This window comes from Archocentrus centrarchus, chromosome 3, assembly GCF_007364275.1.
Source record: "Archocentrus centrarchus isolate MPI-CPG fArcCen1 chromosome 3, fArcCen1, whole genome shotgun sequence".
Lineage (NCBI taxonomy): Eukaryota > Metazoa > Chordata > Actinopteri > Cichliformes > Cichlidae > Archocentrus > Archocentrus centrarchus.
In genome coordinates this window covers 6,982,058-7,005,019 of record NC_044348.1, presented here as the reverse complement: position 1 = coordinate 7,005,019, position 22,962 = coordinate 6,982,058, and the positions used below count along the sequence as shown (strand labels likewise).

The window sequence follows — 22,962 nt, the reverse complement described above, 5'->3', positions numbered from 1 at the left end:
CAGGATGGTAACAAAACGGTAATAAGGTCGAGTCAGTCTGCTATCAGTTTGTGACTGAAAAGGACGAAGTTGCAATCTGTTTGTGGTAATACAGTGATTAACTGTAATAAATCTGTGAAAATGATAAATCTCTTACCATCTGTTGCTTTCTGCATTCACTGAAATTCATATAAACTGCTTACATTCAGAGTCATAGATATGAAACGGAAATTCCTCAATAAATAGTGATGTATTTGCAGGATGCTGATTTGCTTTTTTATAGGAATATAACCAGAATACAATACAGTTGGCAGCCAGTTGAGTCGAGTCCCCTCTTGCGAAGAGACGCATGGGAGATGAGTTGCGCTTATTGGCAATCTGCCTGCATTAATAAACAATTGACAATTGTTGACAATTATTTGCAGACCTTCATCAGTGTGTCTGAGAGTAACTGCAGTCAGTCCGAGTTGAACCGCGAGTGCTTGGAGACAGGTTGCCTCCCACCAAGCAACCTGTGCAGTCACCTTGTGATTGAAAGTGGTCGCCCAGAGTTTGAGTCTGTAAACACTTGCTGAATGAAAAAAATCAGTGCAGTCATAGCAGTTGCAAAGAGGTGGTCGACCCAGTATCACTCTGGTGTGACTGAGCCATTAGACAGCACCGGTTTTTTCCTGATGTCCCTAATAAACTGGCAACAGATGGTAAAATATAACCAGCCTGTACTGAGACAGGGAAAGCCTCCAGGACACGGCAAAAACTCTTCACATGGTGTAAAGTGTGTAAGAAAATGAGGGTTTCTTCATTAGTAGTTTGACATTTACACATCTTTGCATAGAATGACCCAAACCTGTAAGCACCCATCTCTCCTAAGTTCATTTATCATTTGCATTTCATAATTAATCTCAGTCAACCTTTAATTAACATCTGCTTTATTCTTGGTTATTAATTATTAGCTCAGCACAGACAAACACAATCCAGTGCAATGACTGTGTTTTAGATGATGATGTTTGGGTTTTTTCTCCTCTTAAAACATCCATTTTCCTTTTGCTCAACTTAAAAACACATTTACAAAAGAGACCTCTCAGTAACTTGGCACACCTTCAACTTCTGACGTTAAACTTCATTACTTCTGAACAAAAAGTCCTCATCTCTGCTGTAACTCAATTATAGTTTATTAGATGAACAAAAGTAAAAACATGGACCTCTGATGATAGAATTTTAACCTCAATCTCAGTAATTTAAGGTTAAAAGACTTCACAAACTAATCCCAGTGTTTTCCTGACGAGCCTCTGAATGAGTTTTCGAATGAAAGCTATTTTCATGAAGTCCACAAATGAAAAGAAAATCAAGGCAATAATCATGTACAATACAGACAAATGTATTCATTGCAGTCTTTTAATGTTAAATATGTTCAGATCCAAAGGCTCGTGAATGTGGTCATTCTTGATTTTTAAAAATAAAATGCTTTAAATCAAAAGACCACCAAGTACAAATGTTGTAGAATATAAAATTGCACTAACACAACCCAGAGCTTAGATAAATGTAATGTAAGTGGGTTTTTTTGTGTGTTTTATTTCTGTATTTTGTCGTCTTTATGCAGAAATACTGATGTTTGAAGGAAGAGCAGTGTTGCTCACTGCTCACGTATCCTCATGTAAGAATTTAGATTTCTTTTTGTCAGTTATTCACTGCAGAGAAATTGTAAATACACATTTATGTTTGCAGGTGGACAAACCCATTTTTGGACTTTTCCGCCAGTGCTGCCATGAAGTTGACATGTTTTGTTTATAATGTGGAGCCTCAATTCCAAAAGAGTTGGGATGCTGAGTAAAACTTAGGTCCGTGTTTACTACTGTGTAGCATCCCCTCTTCTTTTAACTGCGGTCTGTAAATGTCTGGGAACTGAGGGGAGAGCAGCTGCTGGACCTTTAGGACAGGAATGTTGTCACATTCTTGTCTGCTCAACAGTACCAAATCTTTTTGTGTGCCAAATGTTTTCAGTTGGTGAAAGGTCAGGCAGGCCAGTTCAACACCCAGACTCTTCTGCTATGAAGCTATCCTATTGTAATAGCTGCACCCCTGTACCATCAGAGATGCAGCCCTCTGAACTGACACTGATAACAAGCCAACTGGTCCCTTTCCTCCTTGGGCTGGAAGATGCAGGATCTGTGTTTTCCAAAAAGTTTTTCACTTTGCCTCAGTCCATTTTGAATGAGCTTTGTTTCAGAGAAGAGAGCAGTTTTTCTGGATCAGGTTCACATACGGCTTCTTTTTTGCATGATGGAGCTTTAACCTGCATTTGTGGATGGCACGGTGAACAGTGTTCAGATGTCTGGAAGTGTTCCTGAGTGCATGCACTGATTTCCATGTCAGAATCATACCTGTTTTAAATCCACTGCTGCCCGAGAGCCGGAAGATCACAGGCATCCAGTCTTTATTTTTCAGCCTTGTCCCAAGCACACAGAGATTTCTTCATACTCTCTGAATCATTTAGTGATAGCTAAAGATGATGAGATATTCAAAGTTGAAGTTTTACATTGAGGAACATTATTCTGTAATTGTTCCACAATCTGTAGATATGTTTTTTGTTTGTTTTTTTTTTTGCAGACTGGTGAACCTCTGAGACTTCTGAGAAACTTTGCCCCTCTAAGATGCTCTTTTTATACCCACTCTGTTACTGACCTGCTGCCAATTAACTTAAATTGCTGCAAAAAGTTCCTCCAGCTGTTTCTTTTTTAGTACCACTTACTTTTCCAGCCTTCTGTTGCCCCCATCTCAACTTTTCTGAGACATGTTGCTGCTGTCAAATTCAAAATGAGCTCAGATTTTTCACGAACCAACACGATCTGATATCTTTTCTGTGTTCTGCTGTGAATAAAATGAGGTTTGCAAATCATTGCATTCTGTTTTTATTTACCTTTTACACAGGAGCCCAACTTCTTTGGAAGTGGGGTTGTAATATTCTGAAAACTATTGGCTGGTTTGCAACTTAATATTGTACACACATTAATATGAGTCTCTAAGTGAAACAACAAAAAACTGTCAGTCATCTGAACGTCCATCTAGTGCCATGATGGCTCAAAACTGGATTTTCTTTTCTTCCAGCCTTGCTGACATTTGAACTGAGCCAGACGAAATGTTTCCTCGTTTCTATTCTGATGTGAAGTTGAGCTAACTCCTGTCAGGAGTTCAGCTCCATATTTAACCCCATCAGACCTCTCTGAGCTAAAGACGAGGGGCTAAATCTAACGGAAGACCAGACGACGCTCGTGGTCACTGTTCTGAATCAGCACATCAGTAATAAGCTTTGACAAAGCTGTCTCACTGAGGGGCTCAAATAAAAGTGGAAACAATCTAATTATTCATGAAATATACAGTTTGAGATGATATGACTTTATCCAGGACCTCAAATAAAAGAGACGGTCTTGATGTTAGTTTATAGTCACAGTAGTGGGTGAATACATGCACGTTTTAAAGACAATTTACTTAAGATTTGCAGGGCTAACAGTAGGAAATACTTTGAGCAGCTCAGTGCGATGATATCTGGGACACAGGAGGAGCAGTTCTTTGTTAGGCTTCACTCTCACTGAAAATGTAATTGGTTGAAATGGGTTAAAAGAAGCAGAATTAACACGATGAACAGACTGACTGCAAGGATCTGGCTGGATGTGGTAGCTGTTTCTCCACCTCATTTACAGAAATAGTGAGAAATTTTTCAGATGGTTCAGCAAACAGTTCAGGAAAAGAGGAGGAGGGACCTCTAATCACTGAATCAATTACTTTTAAAACAACTTCTGGATTGTGGTTATTTATTTTAGTTCAGAAAGGTAACTCAGTCCTGTGTACAGTAACATTTTAGACAGTAATATATGCTGTTTTGAACTTGTGGGTCTTCATGATTTCTTATTTTAAAGGCTCACTTGTGGTCTTTCAGCTGGGGGGGGGCGGTTGTTTCCTGGTTTTAAATGGTGCAGTTTGGTTGGAGATGGATAGGCACTGATTGTTAAACTAATTAGGCGGTGCATCTGAGCTGAGATGCAGTTTAAAGGATGTTGAATTAAAAGAATCAGGGTTTTTAAGTGCAAGAAAAAAACAAGAACATGCTGCAAAGTATTCATGGTCGGTTACAAGCCGCCAAATTAAAACTCTTCAGAGGGAAACCACCGATGGCAGTACTAGGTCTAAGGTGTGTCAGTTATAATGTGTGGTCCCATTAACAGATTGACTGATGTTAAGAGTTGAGATTTTGGTCTGGAGCCTGTCCCAGCTGCCATGGGGAGAGAGGCAGGATACACCCTGGACAGGTCACCAGCCTGACAGTTCACACTCACACCTATGGGCGATTGAGAATCGCAAATTAACTTAACCCCACTAACTGTGGGAGGAAACCCATGCAGACATAGAGAGAACATGCAAACTCCACACAGAAAGCCCCTGACTAGATGGTGGATGTGAACCCAGGACCTTCTTGCTGTGAGGCAACAACTCTAACCACTGTGCCACAGTGATGTGCCTAGATTTGATTTTATGATATTGTGAAATGGCAAAGAGTTGTTGTCTAAACTTCCTAAGATTAAAACCATTTCAGAGGCCTCAAATTGATCTCTGCAGCTTTTTGTTGTTTTAACCTTTATTGGATTCTGGAGATCTGCTCTTTACGAGTTCACCTGGACAGTACCTAAAGAGGTTGGATACAGTCCACCATTATGCTTCACTTTTTATTACTGACCATGGAAATCGTGTATATTACTGTTTTCTGCACAAGTGGCCGTCTTTGTATGTCCAAAGATTTTCTAATTGGTTGGTCCGGGGTGTACCCCCCCCCCCAAAAAAAATGGATGGATGGATAGTTACAATAGGGAAGGAGCGAGAGAATAGCTCTTGGTGTTGCTCTCGTAATGATCTGTTATTGCATATGATTTGCATGTTTATGTCCACCTGCCTGTACTAATAATCAGTTGCAGGGAGTTTTGAGGATGACATACAAAAGCACAAAGAAAAGAAGCCCCATCAGGTTTAGGTATGAGAACTGATAGAAGCTCAGAAAACTGAGAGAAAACTGATTCAAGAGGCCTGTTAGTTTAGATGCAGAGTACTGCAGGGGGGCCTTCATGCAAGGCTATCCAACCTGTAGGAATATGCCTGGAGAGTACTGTGTTTGCACCTTGTTGCCTTGTTTATCTTGTGTATCTCCACAATGGGGACCAGCAAAGCCACAGGGAGAAAACAGAGTGCAACAGCAAGTTTCTAAGTCTAGATGGGCTCCATTCAAATGGCAGCATGCGATCCAAATCCAGCAATAAGTACTGCTTAAAAACTGCTAAAAAGCACCAGTTTCGCTCAGCAAAGCAGGCTAGAATCAAACTGGCAGATAGGTTAGGCAATCCTAAATCATTCAGTTCATTCTAGATCCAGATGTTCATTAACTAAAATATTTTTCTAATTTAAAAGTACGTCCCTCTGGCCCGCTGCCTGATGCTATTCCTGAGTTAGCTGGTCCCAGTAGGCCCCCGGCCAACTTTCCGCACACCTGATCCTGGCCTCCAAAGAAAGCTGCCTTTTGAAAAGTCCTTCAGAAGGAGGCGTGGCTTTGATGAACTTATACCTCTCATTTTCTTTCTTTTTTTTTCATTTTTATTTTTTTAATTTATTTATGTCTGCTGTATAAATACATTTATATATGCATATCAAAGTATAAAGCCCTCACTATGTGCCTGTGGCACTTTTACTTTAACTATGTTGTTTATTGTAGACTGCGCTATTTTTTATTCTTTATCCTGCTGCTCTAACACAATCATTGCCCTTGTGGGATCTACCTACCTATCTATCAATCTATTGATCTGTCTTGCAGAGAAGACCTACTAAATCTGTTCCTGAGTCAGACGATATCACACCTGTTCACAGGAGGCCCCTCCCACCCCCCAACTAACCTGTTGCCATGTACAGAATCAGCCTTTGCTGACTTGCAAAACTATTATGGTTTAAAGTCTTGGGTATGTCCCCATCCTGCCCTGAACTCCAGCACTGAGTGTTCACCACCACCGATAACCCGCCTCTGGCTCTCTGTGTGTCCACTGCCAGCTCGACCACCCAACTTCTCCAGCTAATCTTCACGTTCCTCTGTATTCGATCTCTGCCTGCTCCTTCTGTTTGCTATCCTGTCTGCATTTTTAAAATCTCATTCTTACATTTTTAAGTGAGCCTTAATTTTTACTTTAATCATCTCCCTCGTGGACTTTTGCCTCATCAGAACTCTGACATTACAGGTATCAAGTACTTGTGATCTCAAGAAAACGAGCCAGTGTAAAGTTCACAAAGTCATCATGTTGGTCTCACTGTTGTTTTAAATAAACATAATTATCCATGTCCTCCCTGAGCTTCCACGCAGAGCTGTGGCCTTCACTGCTCTATTGAGGCCCTTAATCTAAGTCATGCTTTAGTCTTTGGTCAGAGACCTTCATGGTGCTTTTCATAAAAGTTTCTGTTTGAGTGCAGCTGTACAACTATTGACAGGAAGTCTAATTTGATAATTATGCAGCGGTGTGTGTGCGTGCAGTAGATCCATGAAAGCATGTTGGAGCCCTGACATAGGTCTAAGTAGCATGCTGTCAATCAGTGCTGTGTTGTATTGAGTGTGTTACAGCTCTTTGAAAGAAGTCCCAGAAAGCAGAAGGACGGTGAGAATTTTCAAACCCATCTATACTTTGGCATGATATGATTATGCTGAAATTCTTTCTGAGCTTCATTTGGCCATTAAATGAAATCTGTCTTCAACATAATGATTTTCTGATTGAGGTTACCTGATCCTCAAGAGGCGAGAGGTACTTTACCTACAATGGTGTCTTTAGAAAAAAACAACCTTGGATACCTGCTGCGAGATCAATGAGAGAGTTTTCCTAAAGTATTGACTGCATGGTGCCAATAAAAGAGACGGCAAAGTTCCTTGTGTGGTTAATAAACTCTAAATATGCAGGAATTTTTAAAAAGTATTGAATCTTGTAAGTCCGGGTAAAGTAAAAGGAAATTCTGAAGAAAGAACTATACTAATTACAATGCTACAAAAACTCAACTACCATGTTCTACAACTAGACTAAAAAAATACAAAAGGATACTAAAAACAAAAAAGAGAAGATATGTTGATAATAAAACTGAATGTTATATCAATAAAAGGCATTTTTCTAAAAATAGATGCAGTCTGGGAAATAGTCTGGCATGTGTCACAGCCCTTCGTGGCTCACAGGGACAAATTAATTCAGTAATTTGGCTAAAATAGAGCATTGATCAGTCAAATGTCAAAAAAGTGTCTGGTAACCAGTGAAGAGTGACTTAGATATGCCTTTGTCCCCTGGTATTCATTAAGAGCCAAGGCTCTACTTAAGGCATGAAATGCATTTTGGACTCAGTAGTAATTACAGTTATAGTAACTGTAACTCATTGCAGTGAACTGTAAACATTGAACAATAATTGAACATAAGTGAATTATGTTTTTCAAATGAATGGTTGCTATCAAACAGTCAATATAGACTTTATAAATGATGGATGTAGCTGAAAGGTGACGCCAGTGCCAGCAGGGGGCAAATCTCCGGGTTGCCAAGAAGAAGCCTAATTATATAGAAGTCAATGAGAAAAAAAGTCAACTTCTTTCTTAAATTGATACTTCAGTAAACACTTTCCTGATGAGTTCATGGCCTCAATCTTTAGATTTAAGTCCTGTTGAACACAACATGATATTAATTCTGTTAAGTGTGGGTCCCATTTAGAGTGAAACAGAGGATAAAGCAGGTTATGCTTAATTGCAATGTGACTGAGAAGTTGTTACTATAAAACAGCTCAGCCACACCAGAGTAAAACTAAGACGGCAGCCTCTGTGACTAACTGGTTGCCTAAAGGTTGAGGGTGCAACACCCTCTACTTCTGAGCAACCACTTTCCATCACAAGGCAATTGAACAGATCACTTGGTAGGAGGCAACCTATCTCCAAACAATCCCAGTCTGACTCAGACTCACTGCAATCACTCTCAGACAGATTGGCAAAGTTTTCCAAATCATCAGCGTCTAATTTATAATCGCAGACAGATTGCCAGCATGTTACAATCAAGCCTGTGCAGATGAGTGCAACTAGTTTGCTATGCTTCTCTGCAATAGGGGACTCAAATCATCTGGCTGCCAAATGGTAATATTCTGGTTATATTCCTATATAAAAGCAAGGTTGCTGAGCACCTGTGTCAATATTTGTGGTGGAAATTCTGTTTCTGTTCTATGAGGTTCCATCTGGACTCTGAATCTAAGTAGTTAATGTGAATTTCTGTGTATGTAAACAGTAACAGATTAACAATTTTCAACAATTTATCACAGTTAATTGCAGTATTATCACAAACAGATTGCATGTAATTGCCAACTTGACCCCATTCAGTCACAAACTAATAGCAGACTGATTCTGTCTTACTGTCATTTTTTTCACCAACGCGATGCACCAGAATCACTTTAAATACAACAACCGACTGCAAGTGGTTGCAGATCAGGTCCAGGACTTCAAAGAAACTGTTTCAAAGGCAACAACATCACAAGCTGATTGCACAGGGTCACAGTCATTTTAATCCTGCTGCAGTCTGCAACCACTGTTTTCCCTACTGTGACTGTAGCATAAGTAATACTCTACCCTCAGTTTCTCAGTCAGATGCTTGCTCATTACATCTATTTCTAAAAAAAAAAAAGCCATGATGGTGACAGCCAAAATCCCAAACTCAAGGCTTTAAAATGGCAATCCAACAGCACTGTTGAAAATCAGGCAGGCAGCTGGCTGTTATGTCCTTTAAAGTGCTCAGAGAAAAGCAAGAAATAATATTGACAGAAATAGCTACAAAACACTTAACCTGTTTACAATTTTACATTACATTGGGAGGTACAGTGGTGCAATGGTTAGCACTGCTGCCTCCCAGCAAAAAGGTTCCTGGTCCAAACCCCAGCTGGGGCTTTCTGTTTGGGGTTTGCATGTTCTCTTTGTGCCTGTGTGGGTTCCCTCTGGGTACTCTGGCATCCTTCCGAAGACATGCATGTTAGGTTAACTGGTGATTCTAAATTAGCTGTGAACATGAGGTACTTAAAGTGTGTAGAATAAAGTGCTGTATGGTTAAAACTGTGACTTGAAGTCTAAAGCACTTTGAGTAGTCAGTAAGAATAAAAATGCAATATATAAATGTGCGTACATTACAGTGGCAGTTTCAGCATTTGTTATACAGTACTTGACACAAAGTACAGCTTGAGCGTTGTGATGAGCTGCTGTTAATTGTACCAAATTTAATGACGTCCTCTGGAAGCCTCAAATGTGAATCTTGTGGTGGCACTTGATAAAAAAAAATCATTGGATCACTGCAGGTTCATCCTCTGGGGATCATAAAAGTTGACACACCAGATCATTTCAAAACACTGAAAACAAAAAGTGGACTTCGCCACAGCTCGGACAATGCATAGCAATACCAAGCTGATCACAAAACATGAGTACCCAACCTGTCAGTTAAATGAAAAGAACAGGTCAAAAATATGTGGAACAGCTTGTTTGTGCTGTTGCTGGTGAGAGGTTAAAGGGAATGGCTCTTATATAGTACTTTTCTAATCTACATGAGCAGAAAAGCAGTCTCATTCACATCTAAGTGCTCCGATAAACATATTGGGACCAATTCAAGGTTCAGTTTCTTACCTGAGGATACATTTGTGTGCAGACTGGAGCAGCCAGAGATTGAACCACCAACCTTCTGATCAGTAGATGACCTGTTCTACTTCCTGAGACACAGACACCTCTTCCTCTGTTCCTCATCCAGCCGAATCACCAACAAGCTTATCCTGTGGCTATACATCCGTCCCTCCACAGTTCACAAGAATTGCTACTCCTCCAGGAGTATTGGAGAGAAACTTCTAATTCAGTTCAATTCAGTTTTATTTATACAGCACCAAATCACAGCAACAGTTGCCTCAATATGCTTTATATCATAAGGTAAAGACCCTACAGTAATTACAGAATAAAACCCAACTATAAGACAACCCCCTACAAGCAAGCACTTGGCAACAGTGGGAAGGAAAAACTCCCTTTTAACAGGAAGAAACCTCCAGCAGAACCAGGCTCAGGGAGGGGCGGTCATCTGCTGGGACTGGTCGGGGGTGATTGGAGAGAGACAGGACAAAAGACATGCTGTGCAAGAGAGCCAGAGATTAATAATAACTAATGATTAAATGCAGAGTGGTGTATAAACAAAGAGAGGTTGAAAAGAGGTGAATGAAGAAGAAACAGTGCATCATGTGAAGCCCCCAGCAGCCTAAGCAGAAACTAAATTGCATCTTAAAAAAAAAAAGAGGGTCTTCCATTCTACTTTTAAACACCACAAGTAAGCCAGCAGTCTGAGAGCAAAGTGCTCTATTGGGGTGATATGCTAACTTCTGCCCAGACTATGCTCAAGGTCAAGGTCACATTTGTCATTTTACAAGCAATAACCTGTGAATTGTGTTATAGCGCGAGCCAGATGAGCTACTGCACAAGTGATGTTCTGGTCTGGAGGACTGCACGCAAGCATGCCTGGGTAGGTTGCATACCCACAATCCTTAACTCTGCATAAGCAAATATCTACACAAAAGGGCAGAAGTGCAGTACCATGAATCCCACTTGAATGTCCTTATTAGTTTTAAGCCATGCTAATGAGCCGTTCATTAAGTCTGGGGATTAGGCTGGGGACGGCCGTCTCAGAGTCTTAGTCGGTCCAACAACATTTGTCAAGAAAAGATGTTCAGACGTTCATGGTTGTGGACACGTTAATCTTAAGGCCTCCCACACTTTTCCATCAGTGCTTTCCCAATTGTAGTTTGGAGCAACACACTTCTAAAGCTATTTCTTACACTGCTGCAAACTTTGATGGAAAAACCAGTGAATTTTTCTACACTTTGGTCAACCATCAACTTTTCTTATAGATATGAGCACATAAATATTGTTCTGGGATGTAAAAAGCTGTGACACTACCCTGTAGGGGCCCAAACCACCTTTTGCACCTGCATGGGCTCAACCCAGAGGAGAGGAATGCTGGGGTACTTCTTTTATTTACATCTGAATCTTCCACATAGTTTTTAATAAACTATATTTTTTCTTGACACAGTTTAGACTAATTAAACCTACTTTCTCAATTAGGCAGGTTTTTTTTTGTTTTATGGATGAATGCAATGCTTTATGTGTTTAGCCACATTTAAATCAACGTTTAACGGCAATCAGTATTTTTGCCAAGGCTTTGACTCAAATCTGATCAAAGCTGCTCAGTCTTAATGTGACGGATTAGTTGGTTTTTAGTGGCCAAATATTACAGAAACATATTTTTCTGAGCTCCATCATGAATAAAGGAAAACCCTCACAATTTGCTAAGTGTTCAAAGATTTGAAGGATTATATTTTTCCATGAGAATTGTATTTGTGGCCGTGAAAATTCTGGAAATATAACCAGAAAAAGAGCCATTTGTCATTGAGTAATACAAGGATGACCCCGGTTGTTTAAAATTGTATGAACTTATGTTGTATGAACTTATAATAAACTGACTGTTCACAGACGTGCCGTCAGATCATTTTATTTACCCGATAATAAATGTTTATCCAGCCTGCAGGGAGCACTGATGGTGATCAGGCAGTCCAGCAGTGTTGCTGCAGCTCTGCCTGTCACAGGCGCTTTCTGTGACATGTAAATTGTAGCATCAGATGATCTATGGCTGCGCTTCATGTGACCTATAGTGATAATATGTCTGGAATTAATATTTGGATGCTCCATGATCTCATCTGGCGGGCCTCTCTCCGGGATATTGACCGCGCTTTGTTTGGAGATGCGTCTTCATTTCTGCCAGTCCCGGACCTTCAAATTCCCCAAATCCCACTGAGATGCGTCTCCGCTTTGTACCGGCCTGTGACCTTTTTCCAGAGCAGTCCGACTTGATTAGCACATCAGGCGGGACAATGAGTGGCCGCCATGTACACAGCCATTACCCAGATCCCTTTATCAATGTCCTGTAATTAAAATGTCACCGTTTAATTTTCGAGCCATCGCTTTCCTCTCGGCGGAGTCTTTCCTCCAATAAAAAAAAAAAAAAAGTGCGATCGAAATGCTCTTTTCACTGGACACAAAAAAGGATGCGGAGAAAGCGTTTAAGTGAGCCGAGCAGGGAGGGATCAATAGGCCCTTTAGTCCGAGAGGAGGATTGATTGGTCTCTAAAATGGGATTTATAGGGGTCATGGTTTTATAGGGTGCTGATACAACTGTTAATTATAAAACATTTGGCCTCAGTTGCCGCTCTTATTAAATCTGTCCTGATTGAGGTGAGCTTGATTTATCTCTTTAAATCATGTGGCAGAATTCAGGCGCTGTGAGATGAAACATAAAAGTATGAATATGCTTCAGCTTCAATCCCACAAAGGCAGGGAAAAAAAATTCTGCAGTGTCTGAACAGTTACCTATTAAAGACCCCCGCCTCTTTTTTTTTTTTCTAATGCACTTTTCTTTTTAGTCACCTTTGTGTTCCGCAGTGGATGTTTTGACAGAAGCTTTCAGATATTTTATTTACATGTTTGCACTGGAGAGCAAAAAGTGGTGAGACAGAAGCTTAAATTGGAGGTTGCTAATAAGGCAATAAATCAATAAATAAATCAAGCTTAAAGAACAAAAACAGACGTAAATTCTATCTTAAAGCAGGTGGATGTGAACGAAATATTTGCCTTTTACCGTTTAAAGGATGGATGAAGCACACAGAGAGATGCTTTAAGAGCCTAAATGCAAAAATAAAAATCAGACTAAATCAAGAGAACGACAGTACTCCCGTTACAAAGTGAGAATCTCTCACTGAATTGTGTTAAAGTGTGACGCTTTTCTCTTTGAAGTTTGAGAAACTGGAACAGATAACAAAACTGATAAAACTGGAAGATAATACACAGAAAATGCTGAAAGATACCAGCGCAGAGAGAGAGAGGATCAGCGGACCCAGAATAGTCCTCAAATTTTCTGATGAAGTTGAGCTTCCCATGTGGTGTTTTGTGTCTCTGGACATGTGTACAGAAGTCTTCAGCCACCAGGGCATAAATGAGGAAAGCTAAAGTTTGCAAACTCTAAATCATAAGATGACAAGACAAAATTCCTCCTGTGGTTAGGCTGAATAATCCATCATGTACAGGTTCACCTGTGTTGAGCTGGGACTCCGACTTAAACCTGAAGCGCATTAATATTTTAGGTTTAAAGGTTTGTTTGAACAATTGGGCGCATATCAATGAGGCCCGGTAATTTGTAGACTATCCAACAGTAAGAGCTCGCCTAAAATTACCGCTGAAATGTCTAATTAAAAACCCCTCGCTGCTGAGCCAGCCACGTCAGCTCACGTTTCCCCCGGAATAAGCAGCGACAATGGCTGCATTCAAGTCGGCGGTCTAAATAATTAAAAAGAGAGGAATAATTACAGTATAAAATTGTAATTATTGGCGGGGGCTGCGGGGGGGGGGGGGGGGGGGGGGCACTCTTGATGGTGAAAGAGGAGAGGATGCGCTTAGGATCAGGTTCAGCATCAATATTGCAGGGAGGTAAAACTGGGGAGCTCAGGCTGCACGCAGGCTGATGACACTTCATACACACGCATCACTCACTCGTCACTTCATACACACTTCATACACACTCCCCTCGCACAGACACTCAGCTCGAGAGTGTGAAGCGTATCCTGGTCTAATTCTGTTTAAAAGGGTTAGGTTTTAAACAGAAACCAAACGGCTGGTTTGGTTTCTGCCTTCTCTGACATGTTACGCATTTTTCAGTCAGGACTTTGCCGTGCAGCAACTGCCCAGTGAGTTCTTGTCCACAGTATGACCCTAATGATGTTCTACAGCTGCCTTGTCTGTGAAAAGGATCTCAGAAACAGGTCACATAGGAGCGGTGTGACTTTCTATAAGGTGGGGGGGGGGGGGGGGGGGGGGCATTTTCTGCAAATGTTCCTCAAACAGCATTAAAGAGTTTCTTTGCTGGGCACTAATCTGAGCAGCAGATTAACACTTAAAGCAGCAAGATTGCCCAAATTAAACTACAGTTTTGAGAAAGGGGAGCTCTGTGGTACAGCAGTGGTAAAGCTGCAAAGAAAACTCTTTAGAATGTCTTCATTGTGGGTTTTGATTTCAAGTTATACAGAAAACGTTTTGGACCTTCAGCACAATGTCAACCTGAATGAAATGCCTTTCTGTGTGCCAAAGGCTTTGAGCGTTTGTGGTGGTCACAGTGACTCAGTGCTGCTGATTTGGCTCATCTCTGATTGTTGACTTAAAAGGTAACGCTTCATTTTTCACAACTGAACTTTTAGATGAGCTTCTTTTTAGACATGGCCGAGAATGTGACAGGCATACTGTAAATAATAGCAATGATTCAGCAACTCTGTGTGTGTGTGCGTGCGTGACTAAAATGTATTTAGTTAGATATTTTATGGTTGTGTAATATGGAGCTGTCAGGTAGACTCAATGAATGGACAGTTTCCTGTGTGGGAGAGTTGCCCTCCACCCATCCGTGGGAATATTGAATCTTGAATTCATTTTTATAATGATTTCTAACTTTAATTCAGCCTCTGAAAAGGTGTAGCCCTGATAAAAGGTGCGGCGGATGATGTAGGAAAGCAAATCTGACTGTTCCTGCCTCTATACTACTTGATTTTAAATATTGCTCTCAAATGGGATATTAGCTCGGTTAAACTATTATCCATCGATCTGGTCATCACAGGACTAAATCAAGTATCCTGTGTGTGTGTGTGTGTGTGTGTGTGTGTGTGTGTGTGTGTGTGTGTGTGTGTGTGTGTGTGTGTGTGTGTGTGTGTGTGTGTGTGTCCTGAGGCATCATCATCATCATCATGTGCTCTTTCCAGATTAAACGCAAAGGCTCTAAACACAATCACGTCCAAGTCCACGAGTATTTCACTGCTTTGTCTTTCATTTCATCTTTTCTGACTTGGATTTTTTTTTCTTTTTTTTTTAATCGCCAAAGCCGCAGATTGATTTGTGTGGCCGGCGTGGAAGCCGAACAGATGGTCGTGTAACTTGATAAATGAGCCCGGGCCTTTAGTCATTCTCGGTGCCCTCCACAGTGCCACTCGCGCTGCCTCTGTCGGTGCTTTTGTCGGTGCGCTCCAACTTCGATGGCAACAATACAAGATGTGCGTGATTACACTGAAGCTTATCACTATTAGACACTGAGCCTGATCTGTTAGACCAGCGGTGATCCCCATTATGGGATCCGGGAGCCCCCTAGAGGGTCCTTGACTGGGTTCAGAAAAGGGTCACCATTGTGGCTGTTAAATCTGTACTCTATTTTGGTGTCTCTGCACAGATATCTCCAAGATTATGTCACGATGGATCTCATTCTTAAATTATATGTAATAGCAAATACATTTCTATATATAAAAACATGAGTCTGAGGGCCGAAATGCTTTTTCCATTTGGGGTCAGCAGGGGCCTAATTGATATTTTTGTTTCTGATCATGTTTGAGCTGGAGAGAGAGAGAAGGAGAGGGGGTGAGAGTCAGAGAGAGAGAGCGCTATTCAACACCGGCATGATAAGACAGAGAGAGGAGAGAGACAGAGAGAGAGGGAGAGAGGTGCCATGTGCTTCCTGTCTGCACGCCATTCACCTCCCAGTGCTCCAACAGGATGGAGGTCCCGTGTGTTGCTGCTTGCCCTCAAATAAACTGAAATAAAGGCTCCTCTTCAGCGCTTTTACTGTCAGTGCGCCGTCTTTTTACACCACCGTCCCTCTCTGGACTTGAATTTTCATCTGTTTATTTTCATATTATTTATTATTTTTCCAGCCTGACGTCCCCTGCGGTGTGTTATATTTCCAGGAGAGAAAGGTATGTATATATATTTTTTCTTATCACCAATTCAGTCTGAAATTACAATTCGGATATATTTATTTTATTTTCTCGCGAATTGATCACAACTTGTCAAACGTTGCGTTATCAGTTTATCAGTCGTTCTGTAATAGTTAAAAATTAAAAGTAGCGGTTTGCATACATTTCAGCGGCCTTAACCTGCGAAGAGATGCAAAAAGTAAGTATGCAGAGGTGAACGTGAGATAGGCCTGCTTCAGCCTAATTTCGAGCAACCGTCTGCGGCTAATCTGCACAGAAGCTTTAATTATATATAGGGCTAGTCTGTTATTAACAATGCAAAGACGCACGCTTGGAACTGTGTAATTAGCTACCAGGAAAGCGGCTTATAGTTGTTCTTTTCTTCTCCGCTAAGCGCATTGGCGCAGCTCAGGCTGCATTTTCCTTCTGTCCTTATCCACGTATAAGATTCTTATGTGACCCTTAAGTAGTTGGCCCTTGAGTTCTGAGCCGATTTCAGGATAAGAGGAGCAGGAGATCCACCAACGCGCAGGAAACTGCAGGACAGGAGAGGAGGCCCAGTGTGAGGAGGCTGAACTGATGCGAGAAATAATAAACATGTCTAATTGATTTCACTTTTTTATAAGTGAATTATTATTATTATTATTATTATTATTATTATTATTATTATTATTACTTATGTATATATTATTTTATTTTTTTACTATTTTATGGATTAAAATAATACAGACGTAAGACTTGATAAATATAATTTTAATTTTTGTTTTTAATTTTTGTTTGTTTTTATTAAAGTTTTTTTTTTATTATTCGTTTTTTGTGACACTTTTGTCACAAACTAAATCAAGTACAGATTAAAATCACAAGAGGTATTTTACATGCTTTTCAAACAGGCCTCCGGTTAACTCCAGTTTTCTCTTTGACTTACAGGTTTCCAGGGATGGATTCGATGCCCGGACAGCTTCGAGACGCGGGACGAGAGGCCAGCTCTTCCCCGAGTTTGAAGCAGGACGCACAGAGCTTTTCCGGCCCCGGCTCCCTCAAACCAAACCAAGTGAGTGAGACATCCCTGTACGGGGTGCCGATTGTGTCTCTGGTCATAGACGGCAAGGAGAGACTCTGTCTGGCGCAGATTTCTAATACCCTGCTGAAAAACTACAGCTACAACGAGATACACAACCGCCGGGTAGCTCTGGGCATCACCTGTGTGCAGTGCACACCAGTGCAACTGGAGCTCCTGCGGCGAGCCGGGGCCATGCCCATTTCCTCCAGGCGCTGCGGCATGATCACCAAAAGGGAGGCCGAGAGGCTCTGCAAGTCCTTCCTGGGAGCGCACAGCCCTCCAAAGCTACCAGAAAATTTTGCATTTGATGTGTGTCATGAATGCGCCTGGGGCTGCAGAGGCAGCTTTATACCCGCCAGATACAACAGCTCCAGAGCAAAGTGCATCAAGTGCAGCTTTTGCAACATGTATTTCTCTCCAAATAAATTTATTTTCCATTCCCATCGCACCCCAGAATCCAAGTATCTGCAGCCGGACGCGGCCAATTTCAATTCATGGAGACGCCACTTGAAATTGACGGAAAAAAAAACAAATGACGACGTTTGCCATGCATGGGAGGATGTAAAGGCCATGTTCAACGGGGGGAGCAGAAAGAGGACTCTGCCCATGAGCAGCTCCGGAATGTCCTCGCCGATGAAACCACAGGCCTCGTCCAGCCTGGTTCAAACCAGCTCCCCTGAGATTCCTCACAAAACTTTACGGTGCGACGAGGATCAAGGAAATAATAACCTAAGTTTGGCGAGGGGCGAGCGGAGTTACCCGGTCATCCCGGTGCCCAGCAAGAGCTTTAGCATGCTTCAGAAAATCCCCCCACCTCTGTTCCCTCACCATCCCTATGGCTTCCCCAGTTACGGGCTATGTCAGAAAAAGAGCGACGGGGTGCCCGATGCGAACAAAAACACCGTCCCTGGTGTGTTTTGGCCTGGCACAAAGGACTCGATCTATCCTGCTTTCCCCATGTTTTGGCCTACAGCTGGCGGCCTTCCAATGCCGCCCTACCCGGGGTCTCCACCCAAACCTCCTCCAGAACTGCTAAGCGTCCGACAGGCCGAACTCGACTTATCGGACCAAAGTGAGAGAGGCGCAAACACACCCAAAGACACCAGCCACCACCCTCACCACCAGCAGGACGGCGGAGAGCGCTGCCCCAGCTCCCAGTCCTCCTCCACCAGGAACGACGAGGACAAGTCCGGGGACGATACCTCACAGAGGAAAATCAGTTACATTTCAGCCTTCAGACCCGTTGTCAAAGACGCAGAGACCATCGCCAAACTGTACGGCAACCGGGACACCTACGGTTTGCGCCCTGGCTACTTGTCTCCGGATTTTATCAGCGAGAGCTCCAGCTACAGATCAATATCACCGGACAGAGACAGCGTGGTGGACGACGACGATCCGGACGTGGACGTGGAGTCCAACCGGGGACAAGACGAGGATGAGCCGGGAAGGGACCACCATGACTCCCCTGTGCTGGAACGGGTCTCCTCGGGTGCTGAGGAGAGTCAGGAGCAGCCCGATGCAGCCTCCAGCCCCGCGGCAGTCGCAGCATCACCGGAGGACTCCGCTCACACTGGGTCATCGGACGAGGACAGACAGATGCGTAATGGCTCCCCTCTTCATGAAGTAAGATTAGATTAAATGAAACTTTAATGATCCCCTTGGGGCGACTTGAATTGTCACAGTAGTAGAAAATATGGTTCGAGAATTAGAGAGTGCACAGGAAGCCTATAAAATATATTAGGCTAATAAAGATTTTAAGAAAGGAAAATTCAGAAGTAGATATTTGATCATTATATATTATAAATATTAGTAATAATGATTATTATATAGTGTTTGGATCCCCTGCTATTAAACTGCCTGGGCGAAGCGTCAAGGCCTTCGATTCCCTCCTAAATTTAGTTAAAGGAACATTTTTCCAATAAACAAACACCTCAGTTTTCTGCCAGTGTATCGCTCATTTTCCATTTTCAAGCAGGCTAAGTAAGCCTCAATATCCTGATTTGCACAGATTTTTAAAAATATTTATTCAAATGAAAATGCTTTTCCACCTGCACAGTCATAAGACATTTTACCACATTAGTGTCTTCAGTAGCCTCGTTTCATTTTTGAATAATTTCACCATCTTCACAACAAATCATTCCTTCTAGTTTTTGAAGAAAAAAAAAAAACAGCCTAAATCATGTGCGCCAAATGACAAATAATTGGTGTCCCGCCATTAAACGCGATTGTTCTTCATTTTCAGGTGTACACTCGCGAAAGGGACGGCCACGTGCTTCTGAACGAGCCTTCCACGTTTGGGTCCAAACAATTGAGCAGCCCTCGCAGATCCAATGGTAATTACCGAACCAGTGCGCGCCGAGCTTATTAATGCAAACAGGCGCGTCTTGTGTCCTTCAGCTGAAAATGTTGGTTGTTCGTGTTTAGGTGTTCACCACGTGTCTGAAATACAGACCCAACGCTCTGCAGCGCCCTATCAGGAGCCAAAGGACAGACAAGGTCATTAATCACCCTGTTATCTGTTTTTATTTTATTCACTTTAAAAAATATATCGCTTTGGGCTCGTTTAAATATATTTATTCAGTAGCCCTTTTACAGTATTACAGCTGTACAGGTGACGTAAACAGGTTAAACAGCGTCTGTTTGTTTATTTTATTTGTGCGCAGCCGGTGGAGCTTTACGCATCGACATCAGCGTGCACGAGAGAGATCTGGAGAACATGGCTAAAGGTAAGAGGCCCCTTTCAAGCTCAAAAGGAAATAAAAGAGAGAAAGGGTGAAACAGGTGATAGTAAACGCCAGTAATTATTACTCCAATTTTGTAATTTGAGTACATACAGAATATGTAAATGCAGGCCGGGCCTGGCCACTGCCACTAATATCCTTTTGTTATTTTACATTTTACAAGCTCAGTTTGATTAAGCAGTGCCCATCATTTACGAAATAGGCTGGATTACATTAAATCTAATTAGACCAGAAACATTTTCAAATATAGTATCTTTATTAAATGAATATTAAACACTGAGTTCTACCTCATTTTAAATGGAGCTAAATACCCCAGCCTGTTAAAGATGACGTGCCAAAATCCAAATGTGCATTTACATTTTTTTTTTAGCCCTAAAGTGTTTCCATAGTTGTTAACCACTTAATCACAAGATGTAGGAGTTTTGACTTATTATTATAAGAGGAAATCGTTTAGAGGCTATTAATATTTTAACGAACAGAGCCATAACCCCGAGGCACGGCAGCTAATTATTTTACAACGCTTGGAAAAACCCTGGGACTCCATTATTATCGTCTCCACCTCCAGGCGATGCATGGCAATTACTGTGGCAGCGAGCGAAAGGAAAACAGTGAAAATGGTTGTTATCAAGGGTGTAAACGCACCTGAAGTCGGCTCACATAAATCTTTATGTGCAGAAATTCAAGAATATATCATAGTAAGTGGAATCAAACTGGTGGGATTTAGATGAAGGTAGAGTCTGGAGGAGGAAAATGTGTTTTTTGTGCTATTTCTGAAGGAAAAGGTGCTCATTTGTGGCGATTATTAATGGTTATTTGCAGAGGAATTGCAGAAGCAGCTCGTGGAACAAGTGGAGCTGAGGAAGAAGTTGGAGAGAGAATTCCAGCATTTAAAAGGTGGGACCAACATGAATGTGTTTTGTGAGTCAGAGTCACAGAGAGAGTCACATTTTGCATCTTTGTGTGGATTTTTTAAAAAAAGGCTGTGCTGTGCAGTCAGACTGTTTGGAGGAGAGGGAGTTATGTTTCTCCTTTGAATCTTGGATTGTGTCTTTAAATTTATCCCCACAAAGTCAGAGAGTTTCCAATCTGATGTGGCCTTCGGTACTCTTCAGATAATTTTCAGGATCAAATGAAGCGTGAGCTGTCCTACAGAGAGGAAATGGTCCAGCAGCTGCAGATTGTTCGAGGTTTGTCTCTCTCTATATATATTCTGTGCCTCTGTAGACTCTGACTGTAAAGCAGATGTAGATCAATGCTCTTTAAGTTTATGAGGGGAAAAAAGACTGAACCGCAAAAACGTTCAAATAGCATAAGCCACTGCAATCCATCTGAACCAACTAGACACTGAACTAAAAAAGAAAGGAAAAGTGACACTTGCATATTGAAATATTGGCAATTTGTGTCCAGGCTTTTTCCTGTAAATTTCATGTTTTTTGTCTCCCGCAGTTCAGTAAATTATTACATATCAAAAGGTGAAACTGAAACCACACTGTTTTGCTTCCAAAGGCTATTTTCTCCTAAATCATGCTCTGGAAAATTGAATAGACAGACCATTATGTAGTGCTGTATCGGTTACATGCAGTAGACAGCAACTAATGCCACCCGTTAAAGGATTGGTTTAGTGTTACAGTAGTTTAAATACAGGGTTCAAGTACACAGAGGGGTCACTCTAAATACCATAAGGGCAAACAGCATACATTACACTCCTCCACCTCACATGCTCCACCAGAAGCTTACATTTTTTTTTTTTGGAAATCTTTTTTTATTTCTTTTTGACCGTTTGTTTTATATTTTTTTTTATTCATTTCATGTTTTTAATAGACACTTTGTGCAGCGAGTTGGACCAAGAGAGAAAGGCTCGTTATGCAATACAGCAGAAGCTGAAAGGTAATTTTATCTGGTCCAAGAAGGAACACATGTGATCTTTGCCTACAATCATAAATATGCAAGTGTAACTTTTTATTAAAGATCTCCAGTGATCAGTTTACAATATTTCCATAAGAAAAACACAATTAGGGGTCGGTTTACGATTTTCAAAACAGTCTCATGGCAGTACTCACATGCCCATATCAAAACACTGCTGTGTTCCTCCTGATGGTTCTGGCTTTAAGGGATTCGCTCTTCAAGCAATTTCAGCCTAACTGATCAAAAAGCCACAGCAGGCAGCAGCTGAATAAAGAGCCTCTCTTCCAAACTGGCCCTTATTTACAGCTTATTTTCCCCTTTTTGTTACTGACCCTCCACCACAGCTCAAACTGTGTTTTTATTATTTTCCGTCCACCTGATTTTCTATATATTTATTTAATCTGTGCAAACAAAAACAAACCCAGCTGCAAATGCATTAAAAAAAAAAAAAACTGTTCCAGAAATACTGTACTGTTGGCCTAAATGGAAAATGTGTATAAATAAAGGTGAGATAGAAATGTTAAAAGCCACCATGGAGTATATACAAAGCATGTGACTTCAACATCCGCTGAAGATAATGGTAATTGTGGCATAATATGCATAAAGCAATAAGGAGAATATGGCATTATTCAAGTAAACACATGAAACAAGCAGAAATGCCTTTTATTCTCCTATTATTTATTTATTTTGCTTCGTCTTTTTTTTTTCCAACATTCGAGCTTTTACTGCTGCTTTTCTAATTACGTCATTTTGTTGCTTCTTCTTCTTCTGCAGCGGTTTAATGGCAGCAGTTGGAGAGTTAGCTCCACCAACTGTTTCATTTAATTAACAGAAATGCTAATTAATTCCCTTCAAGTTTGTGCTACATTTGGTGGGGAAACCCAGCTCATGAAAACAAAGAGTAAATAGGACTAGAGGATTTTTGTCTCCTTTCACTTACACTGAAGTCATGTTAGGACAGGAGGAACATTTACAACAAGCAAAAAACAAAAACAAATTAATATGTGAGTATTGTTTCATGACTGTTACTCTTTGCAAGACTGGGGAGAGGGGGAGCTATTCAAGTCGTGCTTGATGAATTTGCCAGTAATTTGTGAGGTTGTTGTCTGTGTTTCTGTGGCATGTTCTCACTGATGGACTCGTTCCTCCCCAGAAGCTCACGACGCCCTTCACCATTTCTCCTGCAAGATGCTCACCCCTCGTCAGTGTACCGGAGCCTGTACCTTCAAACCCCCACTGCTGCCTCCCTAGTGCCTGGCACGACACAGCACCTGACCCCAGCACAGCCAAAAATAAATGAAAAATAAATTTAAAAAACAACATGCACACACACACACACACACACACACACACACACACACACACACACACACACACACACACACACACACACAC

At 41.4% G+C, this 22,962-nt stretch overlaps 1 protein-coding gene across 2 annotated transcripts; it reads left to right on the top strand.

Annotated features, from left to right (window-relative positions):
* Positions 1-15,663: 15,663 nt before the first annotated feature.
* LOC115776242 (SKI family transcriptional corepressor 1 homolog-B-like) lies at positions 15,664-22,962 on the top strand. Of its 2 annotated transcripts, none has more exons than XM_030723858.1 (8): positions 15,664-15,861; positions 16,789-18,544; positions 19,164-19,254; positions 19,346-19,417; positions 19,585-19,647; positions 20,482-20,556; positions 20,775-20,849; positions 22,724-22,962. In XM_030723858.1, exons 2-8 carry the CDS (start codon positions 16,799-16,801, stop codon positions 22,816-22,818), a joined length of 2,217 nt encoding a protein of 738 aa, XP_030579718.1. In that variant the 5' UTR covers positions 15,664-15,861; positions 16,789-16,798; the 3' UTR covers positions 22,819-22,962. The 2 variants fall into 2 exon arrangements, with proteins under 2 accessions (XP_030579718.1, XP_030579711.1); XM_030723851.1 differs by having other exon boundaries at positions 22,721-22,962.